General features: G+C 50.7%; 5 protein-coding genes across 11 annotated transcripts in view; 1 reads left to right on the plus strand and 4 right to left on the minus strand.

Moving 5' to 3' along the window:
• The window catches only part of Tusc2 (tumor suppressor 2, mitochondrial calcium regulator), a 4,288-nt gene extending 4,093 nt beyond the window's left edge, over window positions 1-195 (minus strand). Inside the window, exon 1 of the mRNA XM_010615653.2 lies at window positions 108-195. Coding sequence (XP_010613955.2) covers window positions 108-195 — 88 coding nt within the window. The remainder of the gene's footprint in view (window positions 1-107) is intronic.
• A 1,780-nt stretch (window positions 196-1,975) lies between these two features.
• On the minus strand, window positions 1,976-12,508 carry Rassf1 (Ras association domain family member 1). Its single transcript, XM_010615446.3, is given in 7 exon segments — window positions 1,976-2,831; window positions 3,653-3,768; window positions 3,889-4,186; window positions 4,872-4,976; window positions 10,361-10,467; window positions 12,020-12,162; window positions 12,164-12,508. Coding segments are annotated over 7 exon segments (1,011 nt in total). The 5' UTR covers window positions 12,259-12,508; the 3' UTR covers window positions 1,976-2,684.
• LOC104856209 (cytochrome b561 domain-containing protein 2) overlaps window positions 11,751-21,820 on the plus strand; it is a 13,536-nt gene continuing 3,466 nt past the window's right edge. Inside the window, exons 1-4 of one of the 6 annotated variants that reach the window (XM_033759320.1) lie at window positions 11,751-11,901; window positions 18,070-18,157; window positions 18,466-18,566; window positions 18,653-18,768. The gene's annotated coding sequence lies outside the window, so the exon portion shown is untranslated. Of the gene's footprint in view, window positions 11,902-17,161; window positions 17,241-18,067; window positions 18,158-18,465; window positions 18,567-18,652; window positions 18,769-21,820 lie in introns of those variants that run through there. The other 5 variants (XM_010615453.2, XM_010615454.2, XM_010615457.2 and 2 more) reach the window with 5 other exon arrangements.
• Zmynd10 (zinc finger MYND-type containing 10) lies at window positions 12,599-17,232 on the minus strand. 2 transcript variants are annotated; one of them, XM_010615447.3, is made up of 12 exons: window positions 16,631-17,232; window positions 16,332-16,440; window positions 15,359-15,475; window positions 15,190-15,243; window positions 14,948-15,085; window positions 14,766-14,854; window positions 14,569-14,669; window positions 14,041-14,213; window positions 13,539-13,664; window positions 13,334-13,455; window positions 13,116-13,241; window positions 12,599-13,025 (listed from the first exon to the last, which is right to left on the minus strand). In XM_010615447.3, the coding sequence occupies exons 1-12, from the start codon at window positions 16,720-16,722 to the stop codon at window positions 12,950-12,952; spliced, it is 1,323 nt and encodes a 440-aa protein (XP_010613749.1). In that variant the 5' UTR covers window positions 16,723-17,232; the 3' UTR covers window positions 12,599-12,949. The 2 variants fall into 2 exon arrangements, with proteins under 2 accessions (XP_010613749.1, XP_010613750.1); XM_010615448.3 differs by lacking the exon at window positions 13,539-13,664 and having other exon boundaries at window positions 12,601-13,025; window positions 16,631-17,230.
• Nprl2 (NPR2 like, GATOR1 complex subunit) lies at window positions 18,159-21,788 on the minus strand. The gene is made up of 11 exons (XM_010615449.2): window positions 21,557-21,788; window positions 20,962-21,053; window positions 20,706-20,874; window positions 20,430-20,538; window positions 19,595-19,731; window positions 19,407-19,504; window positions 19,267-19,303; window positions 19,056-19,149; window positions 18,870-18,987; window positions 18,455-18,597; window positions 18,159-18,367 (listed from the first exon to the last, which is right to left on the minus strand). Exons 1-11 carry the CDS (start codon window positions 21,632-21,634, stop codon window positions 18,300-18,302), a joined length of 1,143 nt encoding a protein of 380 aa, XP_010613751.1. The 5' UTR covers window positions 21,635-21,788; the 3' UTR covers window positions 18,159-18,299.

A 21,820-nucleotide genomic window follows, 5' to 3' on the forward strand; every position in this document is an offset into this window, starting at 1 on the left:
CCGAGCTTTGGAGCCGCTGGCGCCCATGTCAGGGTCGCCGGCGCATGGCGACCCAGCGGCCGCTGCGCTCTCACAGTGCAGAACGCGCCACCATGCCGGTCCCCAACCTCTGTCCTTAGGTGGTGCTACTGCTACCACCGCCGCCGCCTTCCGCAGGCTGGGTTGTCTCCACGGAAACCTCACATCCGCTTCCATACGCCCTGCACGCTGCACCCTCTGATTGGTTACTGCTCTTGTCCGTCCATGAGGCAGAGGCAATGGCTACCCTGAGTTTAGGCTTCCCAGCATGCATTGCGAGACCCCAGGTCCCAGCAGGCCAAGCGGACAGTAGTCTCCCAAGGGGTGGAAACGTTTTCTTCTTCTCCAGATTAGTTGGCCTATAAGGCAGTTCCAAAAGTCCCTGATCGCTGAGCTCAGACTCACCTGACCTACTCAACCTGGTTATCTCAAACCAGCACTTAAGGACCTGAAACCCTTACCAGGCCACAGAGAGCTCATCAAGCTTCTAACCATGTTTTTGTGATCCTTACTATCACCTGTAAAGTAAACCTAGCCTAAGGAGGATCGCTATGAGTTGGAGACCAGCCTGGGCTACATAGTGAGTTCTAGGTCAGTCTCGACTGCATATTGAGACCCTGTCTCAAAAAACCAAAAAAAAAAAAAAAAAAAAAAAAAAAAAAAAAAAAAACCTAGCCTAAAGAAAACGAGCTGCCTAGTACCTTTTTTGGCCAAATGTTTTGTAGCTACACTGAGGTCTGAAGAACTTCAAATTTTGTTCCTTCCAGACTCACCATGTGGGACTCTAACCGCTATGTAACCCCTAGTTAGCCAGCATACAGCAGCACACATTCCTTTCTACTCAGCTCCAAGATAAGATTAACAGAGTGTATGGAAGCCCGGTAAGGATGAATAAGATAGCGACTCAAGGCCTCGTTAGAACAGAACAGCCTGAGGTCTGGAGATGAAAGGCCAGGTGCACCGTATAGCTGACTCCTTTAGATAGATGCCAGAAAACCGACCCCCTGACCCCTGGCCCACTTGCTGTGCTTGCAATCCTCTTCCCTTGCCTTTAAAAAACTGCTAACCGCTGAGCTGGTGCCTCTCTGAGCTGCTCAGTTCTGAGAGTGCCGTCTGGCCAGACTAATAAGGGTCTATTTACCAACAAGCCTGGTGTGTTCCTTCCTGGGTGACTCTCGCTGCTCATCGAGCTCCTGGAGCCTCGCTGAGCTATAGGTCTCAGCATTTTGGAGGCCCTTTGGGCTGTTCAAGGCTCCCGGAAGTAAGGCCTACATCTTGAATCCGAAGCCATCATTGGGCTATAGGACTCAGCATCGTGAAGGCCCTTTCGGCTGTTCACGCTCCTCGGAGTGGAAGTGAGACTTTAGGTCTTACAACCAGAATACATGCTTCGTGGAAACAAGAATCCTTAACAGCTCTACCCTTAGTACAATATGCAGAGCCTGGTCCACAACAGCAAATGAAGAACCTATGCTACAGCTTCTTGATATGTGGTGCGAAAATGGTTTTTGTAATATAATAAGCTGCAGCTTATTCTTGCTTTCCCATGACCTAAGCCCCAAGGTGCTGAGTGATGACATATACACATCTCCTTCATATATTGCTTCCATGTCAACCTTGCAAAGGACACTGACAGCCTATCCATCACCCTTGGCAGCCAATGGCATGAGAGGCAACCACAGGTATGGGCCCACAATAGAGTCCAAAAGCAAGAGTTGTCTTAAATCTTTATTCAGCCAATATTCTTAGGCCTCAGGCCCTAATGTAAACCCTCCCACCCCCCGCTCCCCACAGGAGACATTCAGTTGAGGTTACAAAACATCACATACAGTACATTCATACACTTCAACAAAAACATCTAAGGGAGCCAGGTGTGGTGGCACACACCTGTAATTCCAGCACTTGGGAGGCTGAGGCAGGAGGATCACCACAAATTTGAGGCCAGCCTGGGCTACAAAGTGAGTTCAAGACCAGCCTGCACTACAAAAAGACCCTGTCTCACACAAACAAACATACAAACAAACATTAGAGGGAGAGACCCTGGCTTTGATGATAAATGAGGAATGGGCCTGACCCACTATCCTCATATGAAGACCCTGGTTTGGCCCAGGGACATCCTTCTTAGGAAGCACTGAGGCACTATCTGCACTGTAAACCAACACTCCTTGACCTCAAGAAGGCACTAAAGAGAAACCTAGACTCTACCTCAATGCCTACCTTATTCTGAACACTCACTCTTGGCTTTGATAAGGCTATCTTGAGACTTCATTCAAGACCCAGAACACAACTTTCCCCCATAGTTGAGGTTCCTCATCTCTGTAAACATCACCCTTGTTTGTGGGACCTTCAAGAGTCTCATATCTGAGACACAAATTAAGGAGACTTCTATCTGCTCCACCTCTGCTGCAAGCCTGGAGCAGCTGCCCAGGGCAGCCTTAACTTGCTGTAACCCAATATGTGAGAGGCAGAGGGGGTACAAAGCCATGCCCTCCTACACCCACTGGTGGACACAGGGGGTCAGCTCCTTTGCTGTTCCTTGGGCTTGTTCTCCCAATTAGGGAAGGGCCTCTATGCACACTCATTCCTCAGGCCCCATGGGCCCTGTCACACTCACACAGCACGCTCTTGGCACTGCCTACTCTCCTGCCACCCAGGGATATAACAGGTCACCCCAGGGGACAAGCATGCAGGGCCTCTTGGATCTTTTGGCGGCAATAGGAGTACTTCTGCAGGATCTGTCGGAGGTGTTCTTCTTCCTCTCTCTGCAGGATACGCAGAAAGTTGTGTAGTTCTGGCATGCTGAAGGCATCCCACTGCAAGGGGGTACAGGGAAGTACACAGGATGCAGCAGGCATGGCCAAGCAGGCACCCCCCTCCCCGAGAAAGCCAGGATATAATGATCACAAGAGCTAGGGGTCTGGGCTTTCTGATATTAAACTCTTGCTTGAATAGTCTCTGCTAGAATTCTCAGTAGCCTGAATAGAAGAGGGATCATATAAAAAGTTACCTCACTGTGTCAGGTTGTACCTATCCTCAGATACATAGCCCCTAAGTAAAAAGAGACATTTTCTTTCTTTAAACAGGACTAGTGGGGCTAGCTTCCTGCTTCGAAAATGCAAGGTCCCAAGTTCGATCTCCGGTACCAACCACCCCCCAAATAGGACTAGTGATCAAACCCAAGGCTTCAAGAATGCTAAGCAAGCATTCTAATACTAAACTAGACACCCCCACACGTTTTTGGTGTTAGGGATTGAACTCTGGGCCTTGTGCTAGGTGCACACTTTGCCACTGAGCTATATTCCCAGCCCCTAGGTAAAAAGTCAAATGCTTAAAGGGGAGTCTTCATGCTGTCTTGGGCTCACCATGCTATTAGACTCCCAAATCTCCAGAGAATTTTCCACACCAGAAAATAGCAAGGAACTAAGACAAATCTTCCTAGTACTTGGGACAGGCCCTGGCTCTTGGCATGGGTGGCTCAGAAGACTCTGCTTTAGCTACAAGGTCCATATACTCCCATAGAGGATTTGCAGGGCTTATCCTCTAGCTCAACTCCTTCCCAAGTCTTACTGTACCTACAGCCCATGAGTCTTATCTACTAACAACCCCCAAGATATAAATAAGACTGTGTACTCACATTTACCTCCCCAGAGTCATTCTCCTTCAGGATGAAACTCAGGGCCTTTTCACTAGGCCCTGCAAGGAGCCGTAGCTGCAGAGGCTGCTCATCATCTGACAGTTTCCGGAAGTACACTGAAGGCCAGGAACAAGGAAATGGATGTATGGTCAGAGGTAGGCCCAGCCATCTCAGCCTCTGCAAGCACAGGTACATGTCTATATACTCTCACAGGTTGGGGTGGGCAGGAAACTTACCTTGGCCATGACGTTCAGCCCGTTCAAAGAGTGCAAACTTGCGGGGGTCATCTACCACCAAGAATTTGCGTAGGAGGGCCTCAATAACCTCACTTGCCCGTGTGCGTGACAGTACATGGAGATGCTTGACAGCATCCTTGGGCAGGTAAAAGGAGGTGCGGCGTCTCACAGCTGTACCCCGCCCCGGGCCCCTCCGGGCATCCTGCAAGGAAGGTGGTTTCTTGATGGAGGGTACTGAGACAGGGCGAAGCAGCTTCAACTGCACCTTGATGAAGCCTGTGTAGGAGCCATCTTTGTTCTAAAGAGAAAAAGAGAAAACAGACTGTGACAGGAGATATTCCTGGTGAGGTAGAACAGTCCAGGGTTCTTTTTGTTTACTCAGGGCCAGGCTGGGTATGCATAAATTATTGCTTGGGCCCACCCAAGAATAATACCTTGGCTTTGGAGCATTAGGCATCTGGCTGGGTTCCTGCCCTCCCTATGACTTTTATTTTTGAGGCAGGGTCTCACTGTATAGTTGAGACTGACCTGGAACTCACTATGTAGCCCAGCCTGGTCTCAAATGCAAAGCAATCCTCTTGCCTCAGCCTCCGGAATGCTGGGATTACAGGCGTGTGCTACCACATCTGGCTTGTTTTTGTTTTTTGAGGCAGGGTCTCACTATGTAGTTGAGACTGACCTGGAACTCACTATGTAGCCCAGCCTGGTCTCAAATGCAAAGCAATCCTCTTGCCTCAGCCTCCGGAATGCTGGGATTACAGGCGTGTGCTACCACATCTGGCTTGTTTTTGTTTTTTGAGGCAGGGTCTCACTATGTAGTTGAGACTGACCTGGAACTCACTATGTAGCTCAGGCTGGTCTTGAACTCAGAGCAATCCTCCTGCCTCAGCCTCCTGAGTGCTGGAATTACAGGTGTGCCCCACCACGCCTGGCTTTTTTTGTTGTTGTTTTTTGCATGCTCTCTTCTTGAGCAATCAACTCACCAGACTCATGAAGAGGTTGCTGTTGATCTGGCCATTATACTCCTTGATCTTCTGTTCAATTTTGGCTTGAGAAAGATCAGGTGTCTCCCATTCCACAGGCTCATCCTAAAAGGCCAGTATAGACAGACATAGGACCCTTGAGGAATCCAGGGCTTCTCTGAAAAAGAGCCTCTGGGACAGCCATTGGAAATCAACTGCCTTTGGCACTAAGTCCATCTATCCTGAACTTATAACCATTATAGATCTGCATGCTATGGGTAGAGACAGCAAAGCTAGGATCATTAGGCTTCACTCCACTGCTTCTTTTTTTATCCCCCAGTACCAAGGATTGAACTCTGGGCCTTGTGCTTGCTAGGCAGGTGCACTGCCACTAAGCTAAATCCCCAGAGCTTCTTCACTGCTTGTATAGGGCCACCTCAGCACAGGTTGCGGCCCTAAGGATAGCAAAGAATCAGGAGCAACTTCAGAAATGGCTAGAAGCTAGGAAAACAAGGAATCTGAATATAGATTCTCATGTAAAGAAAAAAAATATCTTGGGGATTTGCAGTGCAGCTCAGTGGTAGAGTACTTGCCTAGCCTGAGTGAGGCCTTGTGTTCAGTCCCCAGTATCACAATATGAGTAAGATAAGAGTAAAACCATGTCCCAACTGCACAGTTGATCCCAGTACCCAATTTGGTTTAGAGTCAAGGTTTGTCCTGGAGAAGGCAGCTCACCTGTCTATTCTGGCAAAAGGCCATGACCCACTGTAGGGTAGCAGGTGCGGGGACTGATGCACATCAGTAATCTAGTCACCAGTGGGCAGGAGGGGGAAGAGTAATCTTTACAATGTCAGGACTCCTTGGTAGGATTCCTGGGGCCAACCTTCTACTGTCTCTTTTATATAGTGAGAAAAGCACTGTGACATGCCACTTAACCCTGACCCAACCTGCACAGAGGGCTGAATTAGGCAAGGCTTCAATCTACCAGAGATAACACAGGCAACTTCGTGGTACAGCCTGTCCACATGTGCCAAGCCAAGTGGGCTTCTGTACTTTTCCCTTTAACCTAAAGATTGTAGCTTTACCTTTCAACTCCCTCCACCCTCTTCCAGGGACTGGACTCTTTTATTTTGGAGACAGGGTCTCACTATGTAGTTGAGACTGATCTGGAACTCACTATGTAGCCTAGGCTGGTCTCAAATGCACAGCAATCCTCTTGCCTCAGCCTTCTGAGTGCTGGGATTACAGGCCTGTGCCACCACGCCCAGCTTCTATTGGTACTTTTTAAGTATACAGTAGTTACATTCATCATTGGGATCTTGTACCCTTAAACGACAGCTCTTGGTTCTCATTTTTTTCCCATACCCCTGCCCTCCCTGCACCCCACCCTCTCCTCTTTACGAAGACTTTGTTTCCATTATTTTCTTTTCTCAAATTTTTTCCTGTCCCTTATTTCCTTTCCCCTACTATTCCCACTTCCCCTACACCTTTAGCCCTTTTCTTCCTATTTCAGGGACTGGATTCTTGCTGGAAGGGTAGAGTGTGGGCTAAGGCAGTCAGGGTTCTGAATTTCTACCAATCTGAGTTGGCTTCAAGTCCATTAGTCTTACTTCCTGTTGACATGAGAGAGGTCCTAGTTGAAATACGAGTGTCACAAGCACAGGTGAGATCACCACTGACCAATTCCTTGGTGCAGGGGATTCTCACCAGAAAGCCTCCTGTAGAATGACACTGTGCCTCAAGCTCTGAGCCAAGGACAGCCAGGGAGCTCCTTGACTGCTGTTTTGGAGCTCCCTAATTTGTTCATACTACTGATGAGGATAAGTGGGGAAAATATGATATAGCAGGATGAAGCCCAGGACTTTTCTTTCTTTCTTTTTTTTTTTTTTGGTTTTTTGAGACAGGGTCTCACTATGTAGTTGAGACTGACCTGGAACTCACTATGTAGCCCAGGCTGGTCTCGAAATCATAGCAATCCTCCTGCCTCAGCCTCCCAAGAGCTGGGATTACAGGTGTGTGCCACCACACCAGGCAGGACTTTTCAGCTATGTTCTTTTTTGTGTTTTTGAAACAGGGTCTTGCTATGTAGTTAGGGCTGGCCTTCAATTCACTATGTAGCCTAGGCTGGCCTCAAACTCATGGTGATCCTTCTGCCTTAGCCTCCTATGTGCTGGGATTACAGGCATGTGCCATCACACTTGGCAACAATATACTATTTTTTTTTTTTTTTTTTTTTTTTTTTTTGGATTTTTGAGACAGGGTCTCACAATGTAGTTGAGACTGACCTGGAACTCACTATGTAGCCCTGGCAGGTCTCGAACTTGCAGTGATCCTCCTGCCTCAGTCTCCCAAGTGCTGGGATTATAGGCGTGCCACCATGCCCGGCCAACAATATACTCTTTTCCTAGAACTTGCTGCTAATATTTCACAGGAAAAAGGTTTTCAAGAAGTGTTGGGAACTTAAGCCCCTCCCTCCACAAGTTTCCAAAGGTCTCCTGGATGGAGGACAGCATTAAGCAGTAAACTCCAAGAGAAACAGGTGTTAGAGACTGAGCAATCCTGTTAGGCTAGTAAGAACAAATGGTGGAGCTGGGGATTTAGCTCAGTGGTTCAGCCACCTGCCTCACAAGTGCAAGGTCCCAAGATTGATCCCCAGTACCAAAAACAAAAAACAAAACTAAACAAAAAACCCCCCAAAACCAAATGGTGTTGCCTGGGGGTTGTTACACTTGTAATCCTAGCACTTGGGAGGCTGAGGCAGGAGGATTGCAATGAGTTCGAGGTCAGCCTGGGCAACATAGTGAGCACAAGGCCATCCTGAGTTAGAGTGAGACACTGTTCAAACAAACCCTACAAACCACAAACCAAAGCAAATAAAACAAATGGTGTGGGTCCTGGAAAATGAGGGCTAGATGCTGGCAATAAGAGGCGACGTTTGTTGAGGCCCAAGACGAGAGGCTGGGATAGAAAAGAGGGTCCTAAGAAGGAGTACCCGGACAGGAGGGGGTTTGGGGCAGGAGGAATGATGAGTAGACTCTACCGTTGTGACAACAAAAAGAGCACCCTTTACAAAACAGGGAAGGCACAGGGACAGTGCTAACTTATTCCACACTCCCCCAACCCCGTACTGGGGATCAAACTCAGGACCTTGCGATTGTGAGGTAGGTGTGGCGCCACTAAGCTAAATCCCTGGCCTCACTTATTCCACTTTTTTGTAATGTCTGAGCACTAACCTGGGATTGAGAACATTAACTGCTTCCTCTTCCCCTCCTGGTTATTCTGGAGTCCTGGACTGGGATTCAGTGACCTCAGTTTCAGTCCCTTTCCTTCTCCAGATGAAACTTCCTGTATACTTCTATTTGTAAAACAAAGGACTTGGACTAGAGTCACTGCACTAGCTGGTCAGGATTCTAGGAAATAAGTTTCTTTTTCTGTTTCCAGAGTTGCCTAGAAGATTCTTTTTTTGTTTGTTTGTCTGTTTCTTTTTTTGAGACAGGGTCTTGTTTTTTGAGACAGTGGCCGTGAAATCACTATGTATCCCAGGCTGGCCTTAAACTCATGGAGATCCTCCAGCTTCAGCTTTCTCAGTGCTGGGATTACAGGTGTGCATGACCATGCCCAGCATAGATTTCAACAATGATCCAGAAGGATGTGCAGCAGAACTATGGAATTTTCCTTCTTGAACTATAGCAACCTCTCTCTCTACTATAGTCAGTAGTGACTGATGGTCTTATTTCACAAATAACTTGGGACTTCTCAGACTCCTCTGCAAGCTGGCTAGTTATCTTGTTATTTTCCTACCTTTGCATAATGGAGATGGCTCAGGGTGAGGGATATGAAGAGAACCCCAGGGATGCACACTGGAACTTTGCACTCAGCTCTGGGCTGAGATTTTGGGGTGCTGAGTACCATCCTTTCTATAAGGAATTTTGTCAACTTTCATCTACAGCCTCATCTACAACTCTATTTTCTTGGCTTAAATGAGAACTTTCACTTCTCTTCTGCCAGCTATATTAAACTTCATAGGCCCCTGTCTCTTTTCTGCCTGGCCTGTATGCTCGCTCCCCTGAAGTATTTCAGCTCAGGACATGACACCTCCACAGTGGTCTCTGCTAATGGAGGCACCTAGTTGCTCTGAAAGGCTCAGCTGCCCTGGCACCTCACTTTATGAACTTGGATTAGTAACCTCTTTTCACTCCTCATAGGACATTCCCATCCTCTTGTAGGTAAATTGCTCGAGAATGCTTACAGTTCAAAACAAGGCTTTCTTCCTTTCCACTCCCAAATCTCCTGCAAGAATTGGAATTCTCTACATCAATTCTACATACAACTGGTGACAGAGCAGGACCAGCAAGGCTTGAGAACTCAGCAGGCTCCATACTGGGGTGCGAAGTGCCTAAGAAAGGGCCGGTCCTGTCTCTTACCTCTGAAACACTGCTGGTTTCCTGGCAAGAATTCCTACCCCTCCACTTCCTCCTGTTCCCTCAGGGAGGGCGTGGGAGCGCCCAGAAGCGAAATTAAAATGTTAGCGCAGGCTGCCCAGCTGGTTTTTGTAATAGATGGCTAACGCCCGTCTCCGGTCCACCCCAAGTCACCGAGTTGCTACTCCAGGTTCAACCGGTCTGTGACAGGGAGCGCAAGGGGCCCTGGCAGGCACCAGGACCGATGCGCTGGAACCGGGGCTCTACCTAAGGGGCAGCCGATACAAGGTTCTGCGGCCCGGTCCCACCCGGACTGGCTCTCGCAACTCACCGGGGAGGGCAGGTTCCGGCGCCCTCCCCGCGCCCTCTGTGGGCACCCCCGGCTCCCACCTGGTCTCGGCGCGGCCTGCGGGCCAGCGAGGTGCGCGCTGTGAAGTACTGCTCGAGCTCTGAATCTGAGTCCTCTTGGCTGCAGTAGCCACTACTGGTCGTGCTGCTCCAGGTCATGTCAAAAGGCGTCTCAGCCTCGCCCATCACCGCGTCCACCTGGTACCCTAGTCCCCCGCTTCTGGATCCTTCAACCACCGCCCCGGGCGCGTCGTGCGTGTGCGCGTGGGTCAGTGTGCGCGTGCGCCAGGGTTAGCGCCTCACCGCAAACGTTGAGACTGAAACTTAGCTGAGTTACTGCTTTTGTCTTATTGGGGTAGGAATGTCCAGGGGTGGGGACACACGCGCAGCGCCTCCAAAAATGACCTCATCGTCCAATCAGCTCTTCTCCAGCACTGACTGGCAGGCCCCGCCCCACTGAGGGACCATTTTAGAGTTTGCGCATGTCTGCCAACGCCGTGGTGAGGCTGGAAGAGGGCGGGAGTAAGGCGCAGGAAGTGCGCGTGCGCCGAGCTGCGTGGAGGTAGCACCCTTGGGCACGCAGCCAAGCCGGCGAACTGGATTGGCCTCTCTGCCGCTCTGAAGCCAACTACGTATTCAGACGCTCACTTGAGCGCAGCGCTCAGGCTATCCCTGAACGTCGGTTTTGTCGCCTGTCCACGCATTCCCGCCCCGCTGGGATAGCCCCAGCCCAGCGCTCACCACGTTTGTGTCCCGTTCCAGCACGGGGTCCCAGCCAAGGTCTCGGGGCCCGCAGCAGTCCAGGCAGACCAGCACGCGACAACGGTAGTGGCAGGTGAACTTGCAGTCTGCAGAGAGGGCTGGCCGTGAGGCGGAGCCCCACCTCCAGCTCGGAACGACGTCCCGGGAACTGGAGGGAATCCCCAGAGAGGGCTGCGTCTCGTCTGGCTCTGTGTGATCGGCCCTGTAGGCCCGGTCACCGCCCACTGGTACCCTGACTAGTGCTGGTTCCCAGGCGTGTCTAGAAACCGGCTGGAAGGCAGCAAACAAGGCCTGCTACCGGTAGTACAGAGCTTACCCCTTCTGCCTTTAACTTGGAGAAAAAAACTTTTAACCTACTATCTCCTCTGTTAACTGTCCTCTCAGACAAAAACACTGGTTTACATAACCTGATTTTTCCTTTTAATTCCTCTGTTCACTCCAATCAGGGCTGCCCTTCCCTCTAGAAAACTGCCAGGGTACTTAGTGGTCCAATTTCTACTTTCACTCTCTGCATCATTTGATGCTGATTCCCAGGCACCACACTCTTCAGGTTTTTCTCTCACTTCACAACTTATGGCCAGCTCCTTGGCTGGTTTTGCCTAGGCCTTCCAGTGCTAAAGGTGATGTCCAGGGCTTAGTCCTGATCACTGCCCTGCTGTCTACACTCACCTGCCCCAGAAACAAGGCTCCAGCACCAACCTGTATCCTCAGATCAGTACCTTTCCTTGAATATCTGATATTTCAAGTAAATGGCCAACATTTAACTCTTCTTCCATCTCACCCCTACCCTTATCAGATTCATCTCAGCGAAAAATTGCCATAATTTCTTCAGTTGTTAGAGGGGAAAAATGTTATCTTTGATTCCTTGTTTATGTGTCTGTTTCTCATCAGTGGCCACTTTATTTCTCGAGAATACTGAAATGTCCCAGCCCGTTTTGTGTTCTGTCACAAATTCTGTGATCCTCCAGTGAATGTGAGACTCTTGTACTGGGTGAGATCTCCATGCCTCCACAGACCTTAAGGACCATCCTTAAATGCCTAGATGGTCCAAAACACTTGCTGATGATTCCCAGGTCAGGAAGACCACTGAGTGCATGACTGTGTTCCTTGTTTTGGTTTGGTTCAGTGGGCTCAAAAAATAAATGTTTGCTAAATACTCAATAGAATTTCTGCTTGAAGGGGGCCCACCCAAACTCTTTAGTATTATGTGCTGCCGAAGTGAGCACACCCACCCAAACTCTAACTTTTCCCAGGCCTCCTCCCATAGGTAGTTAACTCCCCCTCACCCCAGGAATTCTGGAGAGGACATGGAGTGAATCATTGGAAGAGGCAGGCCTGGAATGTGGGCTCAGAGGCCAGTGGGTACAAAGGTTTTTTCAAGAAAGACCAAATCACTTTAAAGACAAACTTGGAATCAGCACAATTATTCACAGGCAACTACCTCTGCCCAACTGCACCGCAGCCCTGGATAGAGTACCAGAAGAGAGAAACCATTTTCTTGAACTCTGCTCCATCGTGAGGTAAAGTAAGGGTTAGACAGTCCCCATCCACCCCTTCCGCTGGGAGCTGCCCTGCAGTGATGTCCCTGCCCCTTACCCGCCCATTCCGCTCTCTCTGGACCGCGGGGCAACTACTCACGTGCGCACTGCAGGCCCTTGCGCACAACACCCCAGATGAAGTCGCCGCAGAGGTCGCACCACGTGTGCGTGGTGGGCCCTGCGGACTGGAAGTGGTGGCCACGGCCTGGGGCCTGCTGCCGTGCAGCCTTGTGCGTGGAGGCTCAGCGCGTTGGCACGCTCCAGCCGGGTGCGGCCCGGGCCGGGTTGCCTAGTGGGTACCAGCTCCCTCAGCTCAATGAGCTCCGGCTCTGTCGACATGACCCTCTCAGGCGGTGTTTCCACCCGCTCTGGGCACCAGCGAGTGCGGGGCGGGAGGGGCCTCAGGGCGGGCCGAGACTTGGGCGCCGCCCCTAGGATCCTGTCAGGGCGGCGGGAAAAGGCTGAGAGACCGGTGAACAGGGCAGTGGAAACCCGTGCGAGCAGATAGTGTTGGCCCTGGGTGGGACAGGTAGAGGAGTTCTTGCAGAGCCCCAAACTTCCCTTTCCTTCTTCCAAATGCCGGGGGCGGGGTGGTGGTGGTGGGGATTTAGCTCAGTGGTTCCACCACCTGCCTCGAAAGCGCAAGGTCCCGAGTTAAAAAAAAAAAAATAAAAGTAACCAAATGCTCCCCACACCAACTACGACAGCAAAGCTCCATACATAGACTAGCTTTTCTGGGGTTCAGCTTTACTGTGTTAAAGGAAGAGGGTACCCACATCCGGCCCTTACCCACGCCTCCTGCCTTACTTTGTTGAAGCTGGGGCCTCCCTGCCCTCTTTCTGCCAGGTAGAGCAGGAAGTGGGGAAGCTTCATTTGTTGTGATTGGTGGGGATGGGTCAACAGCTTTATTTGGTACAGCTCTGCTCACCACTAGTGAGACTAGGCCTTGGCAGAAAACAGACCCAGATTCTGAAGTTGAGGGGAACATTCTGTGTGGATTGTTTTGGTCAGTCCTCAGCAGCTGAGGCCTTCACTTGGCTCTGTCACCCTGGGCTGCCAAGATGCATATCTTTCCGTGCTTCTCCCAGTGCTTGACTTGACACTCCCTGCAGGCAAGTGGGCCAGGTGAGGATGGCAGTGCTTGTGGGAGATTGAGGAATGGGGCTTTGGGGTCCAAGGTGGCAGGGTACCCTCACCTGCAGCAATACCATTCCTTCTGGCATCTAGAGCAGCGCTTGGAGGCCTCTGCACTGCAGTAAGCACAGCGAGGCCTTTCTGGGGCCACTGCCTCTAGCACATCCAGCCTATAAGTCTCAGCCCACCTGGAGAAGGGGTCAAAGGGTGTGAGTGGGCCTGGCAAGTAGGGTCACAGAAGTACCCTATCCACCTCTTTTGCCAGTTCAACAGCATTTACCTTTGTGCCTGCAGGCGAAGGTCCTGGTCAGAGGGGCTGAACATGTGCTGAAGCTGGTGCTTGGCAATAGCCTGCCACTTGCCTTTATTCTCTTGCTCCAACCTCTGCCAGATTTCTGGGATCTAGGTTAGAGAAATAGTGATGGACAGGAAGGAGCTGGCAAAGTGAACTGTAATCCTCAGTGACTAACTTAACAGGAGCCTACCTGTTCCAATACCAGGTCCTTCATAGGAGGCTGGGTTTCAACCAGGGCTAGGTGGGCCAGGAAGCCCTTCATATCTGCCAGGTTGGGCAACTGGTCAAGTAGTGTGTCTGTGAGGAAGGCCCGAAGCTACAAGGATGTCCAGGGAAGGTCTGTGAAATAGGTACTGGCAGGGGGCAGGGGTTTAGCTCAGTGGTTCCACCACCTGCCTTGCAAGTGCAAGGTCCTGAGTTCAATCCCCAGTACAAGGAAAAAAAAAAAAAAAAAAAAAAAAGGCACTGGCCAGAGGGCCAAGGAACGGGGTGCGGGGGCTGGGCTGGGCTCAGGGTTCCTGTGGGGTACTATGCTACTATACATACTAGCTACTATGTCACCTGAAGCCCAAGATTCAGAAAGAGGACAGAAGAGACAGGTGGGCATAGATAACCAACAAGGAGGCAGTAGGGTTATATAATGGGGTGTGACAGTTCTGGGGCTATAGGAATAGGTGTGAGGAACTCCCCACCTTGAGTAGTTGTCCCTTAGCAAAGCTTGTGAGGCAGTAGCGAGTCCGGGCCTCAGGACTTAGTAGCAGGTTATACAGAGCGATCCATACTTGCCCTTCTAATTTGCTCAGCTTTTGTTGTTCTAAGGGACTCACTGTATGCCAACGGCCACCCTCAAATTGCTGCAGTTTGCCTGGGTAGAAAAACCAGTACACTGGTCACAGGGCTTGCTTTCTCTTTGAGTGAGCCTGATGTGTTCGATGAGGGACTGCCCAATGCTTGGGCAAGGTGGAGAGCCTAGGCCATAGGACTTGCCCAGGAAGTGGTGGTGCTGGCCCCAGAGCAGGATGTGAGTCCTAAGCATTGGATTCATAGGCTTTGTCTGCTGTAGAGCTGAGGTCCAGGCCTGTCTTGGTTGAGGCATTATGATAGTCTCTGGGATCTGGGGGAAGGGGTCTGTGTGCCTGTGCACAATTTCTCCACATCCATCAATCCTGATATTTTAGAAGCAGTGGGGTGGGGCTTAGGTAGGCAAGAGAAGACCTTACCTCCTTCCTGCCATTTCCAAGGACTGTGCTCCAGCAGTTCTACCAGGAGGCAGGGTAGGTTGTGGGTGCTGAGCATGCGACTCAGGGTGCTCAGGGAAAGGCTGGGGGAGGGGTGAGAGGGAAGGAGGTGAGCAGAGGCTATAGGTCCAGTCTTCCAGCCCTACACTGTAGGCACCAGGCTCTGGAGGATTACCTACCTGTCCACACAGTCTGTGATGTAGCGAAGTACTGAGAGGGCCTTTAGGGAGATCTCAAATTCCATTAGCTCTGCCTGCTTTTGCAACTCCTGGGAGGGCCACACAAATGTTCAAGCTGGGTCACTTCCTGCCCACACAGGCCTTGGGAAACCCAAATATGGACTTTACCAACCTTAACCTACCTGCATAGGGGTACAATCCTGGAGTCCCTTTTCTTTAGGGGGGCCACCATGGCCAGACTGGGCTACCAGCAGTGTCAGTTTGCGGTGACAGTAGTCTACCAGGTCTAAGAGAGTGTCATTTGCTGATTCACACACCTCCTAGTGGGGCATAGGAAGGAAAACTCTCTTGCCCTCTCCACATGGGCACAACCTGCCAGGCCCTGGCCTGAAGCAGTGGTCCTCAGGCAGGGACAGTGCCTCACCTTGTGGAAGAACACTGTCTCCAGAAGGTTGATGATGGAGGCCTCGTGGTGTATCTGTCAAAGAGGAGGTCAGGGCCTCAGCTGCAGAGAGGAGATAGGGACTACCAGCTTCCCAGTCCAAGGTTCTGTGACAGAGCAAGAAGAGTTCTGAGCTAGGGGCCCAGCTCACCACCATGTATATGGGGAAGGTATTCAGAGGCTTGAAGTCTTCCAGCTTGCACAGCACAGGGAACACCTTCTGCTTCCACATCTCCACTGCAATTAGATCTTCTACCAGTGTTGGGATCTTTCAAAGGTGAGAGAAAGAATAGGGATGACATAGACCTACTTTAACCTGACAACTCTTCCATCTCTGGCTCAGCTAGACTCAGGTCTGAAACTCCTCTGGACTCCTTGTCTCCCAGACCCCACAAGTACACTTCTCCTCTCTCCTTAGACCTTCATTTCCAGTGCTCAAACTTCTCTGTGGGGATACACACTTACTTCCTATGACAGACTGCTATCTGTTATCAAGTTGCCTTCCCCTCCCTGTGCCCACACCCTTATCTCCTCTTCCCCTATTCAGGCATTCTTTTTAGGCTAGACTTTCTTGTTCATGCCCTTCCTCTGTCCTGCCTTCTGGCCCGCCAAGGTTCTTTCTTGTGATATTCCTACCCTACCCCTTAGTAGTGGACTCTGCCATTTTTCTTGCAGAGGAACACTTTTATCAGTAGATCTCTTGGGTCTTCTACTCGTGCCACCTCCTGGCCCATTTTCCAGTCAGTCATTTCCCTGGTTTTTAATTTTGCCTCTCCCATGTCAGAAAGGTCTCTTCCTTTCAAGCCCAAGTCCTGTATCTACTTAATTGGGAACCTCCTCTGGCCTTACAGTCAATTTAGGATAACTTTAGCCCTTGGGGCCTTCCCCTGTATCCTAGGCTGTTCTCAGATCTATGACGGTCTCTGTAACCAACCCATCCCATGCCACAGGCCTGGTGTGCCTGGTTTCTGTCCAAAAGGGGTATAAAAGGAAATGTAACACGTTTCTCTTTCCCCTTTAGGAGGGGAGGTATTGTTCCAGCCCAGAGAGAGCAGACACGTATGTAACCCTGAGGGATAGAGTGACCGAGGTGAGGGAAAGGAAGGCAGGAGTCCTTGGTGTACCTTTCCATAGGTGACCAGCAGCTCCTGGATGGGTTCTCCCTGGCTGACAGTGGCATCAAGGATGGCTTGCATGTTCAGTTTTTCCAGGTTCTCATGCTGCTGGTTCCACCTGCACCAGAGGGGTATGTGCATTTGGGTGCCCACATGTGTATTAGGAGTGAGGATGGGGGCTGGGTTGAATTGAAGACTAACTTGATCCTGAGGGACCAAAGTGGAATCATGAGCTATATACTCCTAGTCCCTTTTCCAATGTCAGGCCCCAACCTGTCCCACTCAAGATCCTGTCCCAACCGGCTCACCCTTCAGAGCCCATCTCCAGAGGTGGGAAGCTGCGCAGGTGTTTCACAAGGACTTCAGCCTCCCCAGGTTGCAGCAGCTCCAGGTCACTCATGTCGAGGATAGGATCCAGCGGACCTTGGTCAGTGGTTGGGGAAGAGGTGCTAAGACACTTTGGGACAATGGACTCGGCAGGGATAAAGTCTGAAACAGAACGGTTACTGGGCAGTTGGAGCGCGTGAGTACTCACTGCCTTGGAAACGAGTCAGTTCGGCGCCTGCGCAGTGAGGCCGTTAACCACGCCCACTCACCACGCCTACCAGCTCTAGCTAGCAATCCGCAGGCACTCTCCCAAGATTTCTTCCTCATAACCCTCTGAGGCTCATGAGTCTCTCAGCGGGATTCTTACAGTCTAGATTCTCCCGGGACTTCAAGTTGGCTTGCATATGGTTGGAGTAACCCGATCTCCACCAGCTACTCCTACAGCTGTGCCTCTTGACCCTCTGGGATGCTACTCATGGCTTCCGGCGTCCCTGTTTCTCACGTCCCGCTCCACCAGTTGACTCTAATTCCTGAGTACTGCCCAGAGCCCACAACTGCTCTCCATCCTAGTCCAGAATGTTCATGGCATAGGTGCGGCAGTCTTTTTAATAGACCAACTTCCACTCTGACCTTCCCAGCCGGTAGGAGTCTGAAAGGTGTACATCAGATATTACCTTCACAGAGGCTGGCTCTGTAGCTGTCTGGCCCACAGAATAACTAGCTCAGATGCATTTCACCAGCAGCTCTGCAGGATTACTCCTGGGCCTTTCTCCTACCTCAGTACTTTTTTTTTTTAAACAAAAAGTGTCTTTTATGTAGAATAACTAGCTCAGATGCATTTCACCAGCAGCTCTGCAGGATTACTCCTGGGCCTTTCTCCTACCTCAGTACTTTTTTTTTTTAAACAAAAAGTGTCTTTTATGTAGAATGTTTTTTTTTTCATTGAGTTTATTGGTACATTTTAGGTATACAGTACAGTTATATTCATTATCGGGATCTTGTACCTTTAGTTCAGGCTAGCCTTGAACTCACCCTGTAGCCCAGGCTGGCCTCCAACTTGTGGTAATCCTGATGCCACAGCCTCCTCACTGCTGGGATTACAGGTAGATGCCACCACACCCGGCAGAGACTTTGATTTTTGAATCGCTTACTTTCATGTTCTAGCCCTGGGTTCCTCATAAATCCTATAATGTTTTGTTTTTCAAAGTGGTTTTTGATTATTTGTACTTGTTTCTTCTCTTGGAATACTCTTCCTGCTTCAAGGCTCAGTTTACATAATTTCCATGCGGTCTTTCTTGACCATTTAATCTAGAGCAGTCCCTGTTCCCACCCCAATTCATTCATCATTAGTACCTTTCTGGCTCTTTTAGTTTGTTATTAAGGCGCACATTTACTTGCCTATGTCTGTTATGTCCACCAGATGGCGCTCCAGCTGCACTGGGACCAGTAGCTATTTCGTTTGCTGCTAGTTCTTTGGTGGCTGACTCAAGAGGCAGTACTCAATAAAGGTAGGTTGAAATGGATGATTTTTTATTTACAGAGCTGGGGCCACCCTCCAGGGAATATGTACTAGTCTTCTTGTCTAGCTCACATGTACCAGGCAGGACTTAGCAGGAGGGAGTAGACACAATGAGCCTCTGCCAGCCAGCCTCACTTCCAGCAGATGATGATGTTGGGGTCATTTTCCAGTCGCTCGTCCAGCTCATGATAGCTCATCCCTGGTGGGATGGGGGTGGAGTGAGGTCAGAGGCCTTGGCCTGGTCATCTTGCCCTGACCCCACCCTGCCTGCCCTGTCCACTTCCACCTGTCTTGCAGCAGATCTCATCGTAACTGTGGCAGCCTGTATAAAGCCGGGCAGGGTGGCTCTGTTCCTCGCGAGATACTTGCACAGGATACTTCTGTAGTCGTCGGATAAGGTTCTTCATAAGCCCGAACTGGATCAGTTTCCTGGGGTGGGGATGGGGGAAAAGAGTGGTGATGTACTGACCAGGCCTTCTTTTAGCCAGGTCAACCATTTCCTGTCACCCTTTCAATTCTGTCTGTGGCCAGACTGACCTCCATGCCCATCATCTCTAGGAAGCTTGCCTGGGCTAGCCATGTCTAGGATTTTGCTCACTGGTAAGTCCCTGCTTCCTCTCTGACCTAGGAATTCTCCAGAGAAGCAGGTGTTCACTTGCCCTTAGGAGACACCCTCGTCCCTCAGGGAATGCCACGCTGACCTTTCATCAACGTGCTGCAGCTGCTGGGGATGGCGGCCAATGAGGTCTCGAACAGTAGTGCCAGGGCTCAGGCTGCAGTACAACTGGAACACGTCCCGGAGGCTGGCTCTTTTGTGCCCTGTACCCGTAAGGGTCAGCTCACCAAGTGCCCTCTCCAAAGTGACCTCCCACAGAGCCCACTACTACCTTGCTTGGTTACGAAGGACAGACATGCCTCTTGCAGGGACTTGTCATCTACCAGGTCCTGGACCTTGGGTGTTGGGCAGTACACATTGGAGTACTAGAAGACACAGGATACTGTCATAGGACAGTGACAAGCCTGGGCTTGGGAGGCTGAATCAGTCTGGCCTAGCCATCTGGTCCATACTTCACTTATCCATACCCCAGACTCACCTACCTGGAGGATGGACACCAATGTCACAACACCATAGTACCTGGGGGAGAGGGATGTGTTCAACTTCTGAGGACACACCTTCTCAGTCCATACAACCCTTGGGCTCTTTCCTGTATACTGGGCATGATTGTAGCACTACTTACAGCAGGTTCTGGATGGCAATGCGCACCAAATTGAGCTCCACATCTGCCTCAGCTGAGATCTTCTGGACATGGCGGAAACCATCAATATAGGGCAGGATCTGGTCAGAGCAGGGCAGGGTCAGTGGGGATAGACAAGGCCTAGGATGTGGCCAGCCCCAGGTGATGCTACTCAGGGAGGGCTGGCATACCTGTTGTGTGGTGAGGTCCCACTGTGAGTTGAAGAAATCCTCCTTGTCCTTGGTAAAGACAGGAACATCATACTCCTGGGCCACAGGAGGGTCGGGTCGCTGCTCAATCACCTTCAAGTGGATGGTGTTGGACTCATCTGCAGGGGACCCCATTCATATCCTCAGGGCCATCTGTCCCAAGGGGCTCTCAATTACTTCCACACCTACCAGGATCCCTTGAGGAAAGCAGGTGGCTCTGGGGATAGGCATTTTCTCTCTCCCTTTCTTTTTTGTGATAGCAAGCAATGAACCCGGAGCCTTGCACCTACTCAGAGGCACTCTACCACTGAGCTACATCCCCAGCCCATTTATTTTATGTTTTGTTTTTTGAGACAGGGTTTTGCTATGTAGTTCATGCTGGCCCTGAACTCATATACTCCAGGAAGGTCTTAAACTGCAATGATCCTCCTGGGATCATAGGCGTGTACCACCATGCCTGGCTTTTATTTTATTTTGAAACAAGATCTCACTAAATTTCCCAGGTTGGCCTCAAACTTGCCATCTTCCTGCCTCAGGCTACTAAATAGCTAGAAGTATAGGCATGCACCACCCATTCTTCCCCTCTGTGACAAACATGTTAAGAGAGGGGAAGGAATGTGCCCAAAGGGCAGAGAAGAGTTCTGCTGGTTGCCCCCCTTGTCCATCATGCACTGGACCATCACTTCTGCCTATGGCTGTTTTCTGGCCACCAATATGTTAAAGAGTCTTGTCCTTCTTCCCCAGAAGGTGTGCTCACTTTCTCCTGCCACTTTCCTGACCCTCTTCATCTGCTGTCCTTTCAGAGGCTAGGCCATACCTATGGGTAGAGTACACCGGCCAGAGGCGTTTAGTTCCTCCAGTAAGATGGTCATGATGGGCACCAACTTCTGCTTGCTCTCCTCTGTGGACACGAAGCTGCTCTCTAGCTGGGTAGAGCATGGATAGTATGGTGGGTATTCCAGGGCCCCTGGCTGGCTGGGTGCCCTGTCTAGGTTCTGAGCTAGGTGTCAGGGTGAGAATGGAGCTTTGGAGCCATAGGAACACTTTCCCCAACTCTACCCTTCCATACACCCAAGCCCATCCTGTTGCACACCTCCAGTGTGGTCAGGTAGCCAGCCAGTTTTTTAACAATGGGCTCCAGGGCACAGGTCTTGGCCTGGGCATCACATACGAAGCCCAGATTGAAGAGGAGGGCATTGCGGCTATACTTCTTGTGTTCAATGCACACTGGACAGCCAATCAGCTTCTTTTCCATGGCTGTGCTGCATGGGTGGAACACAGTCAGGATTGCCCCTAAGCTTTCCCCCTCCTCCCAGGACCCCCCAACGTCCACTCAGCCAGGGCCTCACACAGTGATAAGCTTGTTCTGAAGCTCTGGCTTGGTGATGATGTACACTTGTACAGTGTCAAATAGCTCCCGAGAGATGAAGTCCTCAGGGACCTGGGACAGGAATGGCAAGAGGCTGCTCAGTGGATAGTGGGACTGGATGAAGTTCACAGGATGACCTTCCCCCAGCCCCAAGTCTTCTTCTCCAGTGTTTCTTTATCTCCCATCTACACAGGCCTACCATTCCTTTGTATTTCCAATCACATGCTTTGCTCTCACTGGCTTCCTGGCTTTTACATTCACTGTTCTCTCTACCTGAAACACTTTTAGATCACCTAATTTCCAGTGCATCATTTAGGACTCAATTCAGTAAGTCTCGTGGGCTAGCCACCTCAACTTCCATAGACCATCCCAGAACCCTACTGCCTGATTTTTCCAAAAACATAGATTATATGACATAGTATGTCTCCCTCGCCACAACAGACTTAGGTCTGAGAATCATTCATGATTATCCTCGAATGCCTCCGCGCAGCACGAGAATCCACCGCCTCCAGCCAGCCAGATAAATTTCCGAAGGGTCCCACTCCTCATCCCAGTCCCGTGAACCCTGGCGGCACCTGATAGGTGATCTTGGGTCCCAGCGTAGGGTGGAACTCGCTGAAAAATACGCATTCGATGCGGCAGCTGCTGCCCATGGCGCTAGCCACTCCAGGGTCAGTAGTTCCTGGTCCTTGGCGTGCAGGCGTCACCACCCCGAGAGCATCTGTCAGAGGTAGCCCAGGTAGGTCGCCAAGTGCAGAAGGTTTGCGCGCACACAGCAGGGAAGCAGTCTGCTCAAAAGCGCCTGCGCAGCGCGACTCAGAGGCGTGGCGGGGGGGGGG

Source organism: Fukomys damarensis, unplaced genomic scaffold (genome assembly GCF_012274545.1).
Source record: "Fukomys damarensis isolate Sample0158 unplaced genomic scaffold, DMR_v1.0_HiC HiC_scaffold_37, whole genome shotgun sequence".
Classification (NCBI taxonomy): domain Eukaryota; kingdom Metazoa; phylum Chordata; class Mammalia; order Rodentia; family Bathyergidae; genus Fukomys; species Fukomys damarensis.

What these genes read in the sequence shown, in the direction of transcription:
- Zmynd10 (XM_010615447.3), bottom strand. Translation starts at nt 16,722, where the DNA reads ATGAGTGACCTGGAGCTGCTGCAACCTGGGGAGGCTGAAGTCCTTGTG. An exon ending in TTGGAAATGGCAGGAAGGAG is followed by an intron (nt 14,214 to 14,568) that starts GTAAGGTCTTCT and finishes TTTTCTACCCAG; the next exon opens with GCAAACTGCAGCAATTTGAG. An exon ending in CTTCGCCTGCAGGCACAAAG is followed by an intron (nt 13,242 to 13,333) that starts GTAAATGCTGTT and finishes CCCCTTCTCCAG; the next exon opens with GTGGGCTGAGACTTATAGGC.
- Nprl2 (XM_010615449.2), bottom strand. Translation starts at nt 21,634, where the DNA reads ATGGGCAGCAGCTGCCGCATCGAATGCGTATTTTTCAGCGAGTTCCAC. An exon ending in GGGACCTCACCACACAACAG is followed by an intron (nt 19,505 to 19,594) that starts GTATGCCAGCCC and finishes TGCTCTGACCAG; the next exon opens with ATCCTGCCCTATATTGATGG. An exon ending in CATTGGTGTCCATCCTCCAG is followed by an intron (nt 19,150 to 19,266) that starts GTAGGTGAGTCT and finishes TGTGTCTTCTAG; the next exon opens with TACTCCAATGTGTACTGCCC.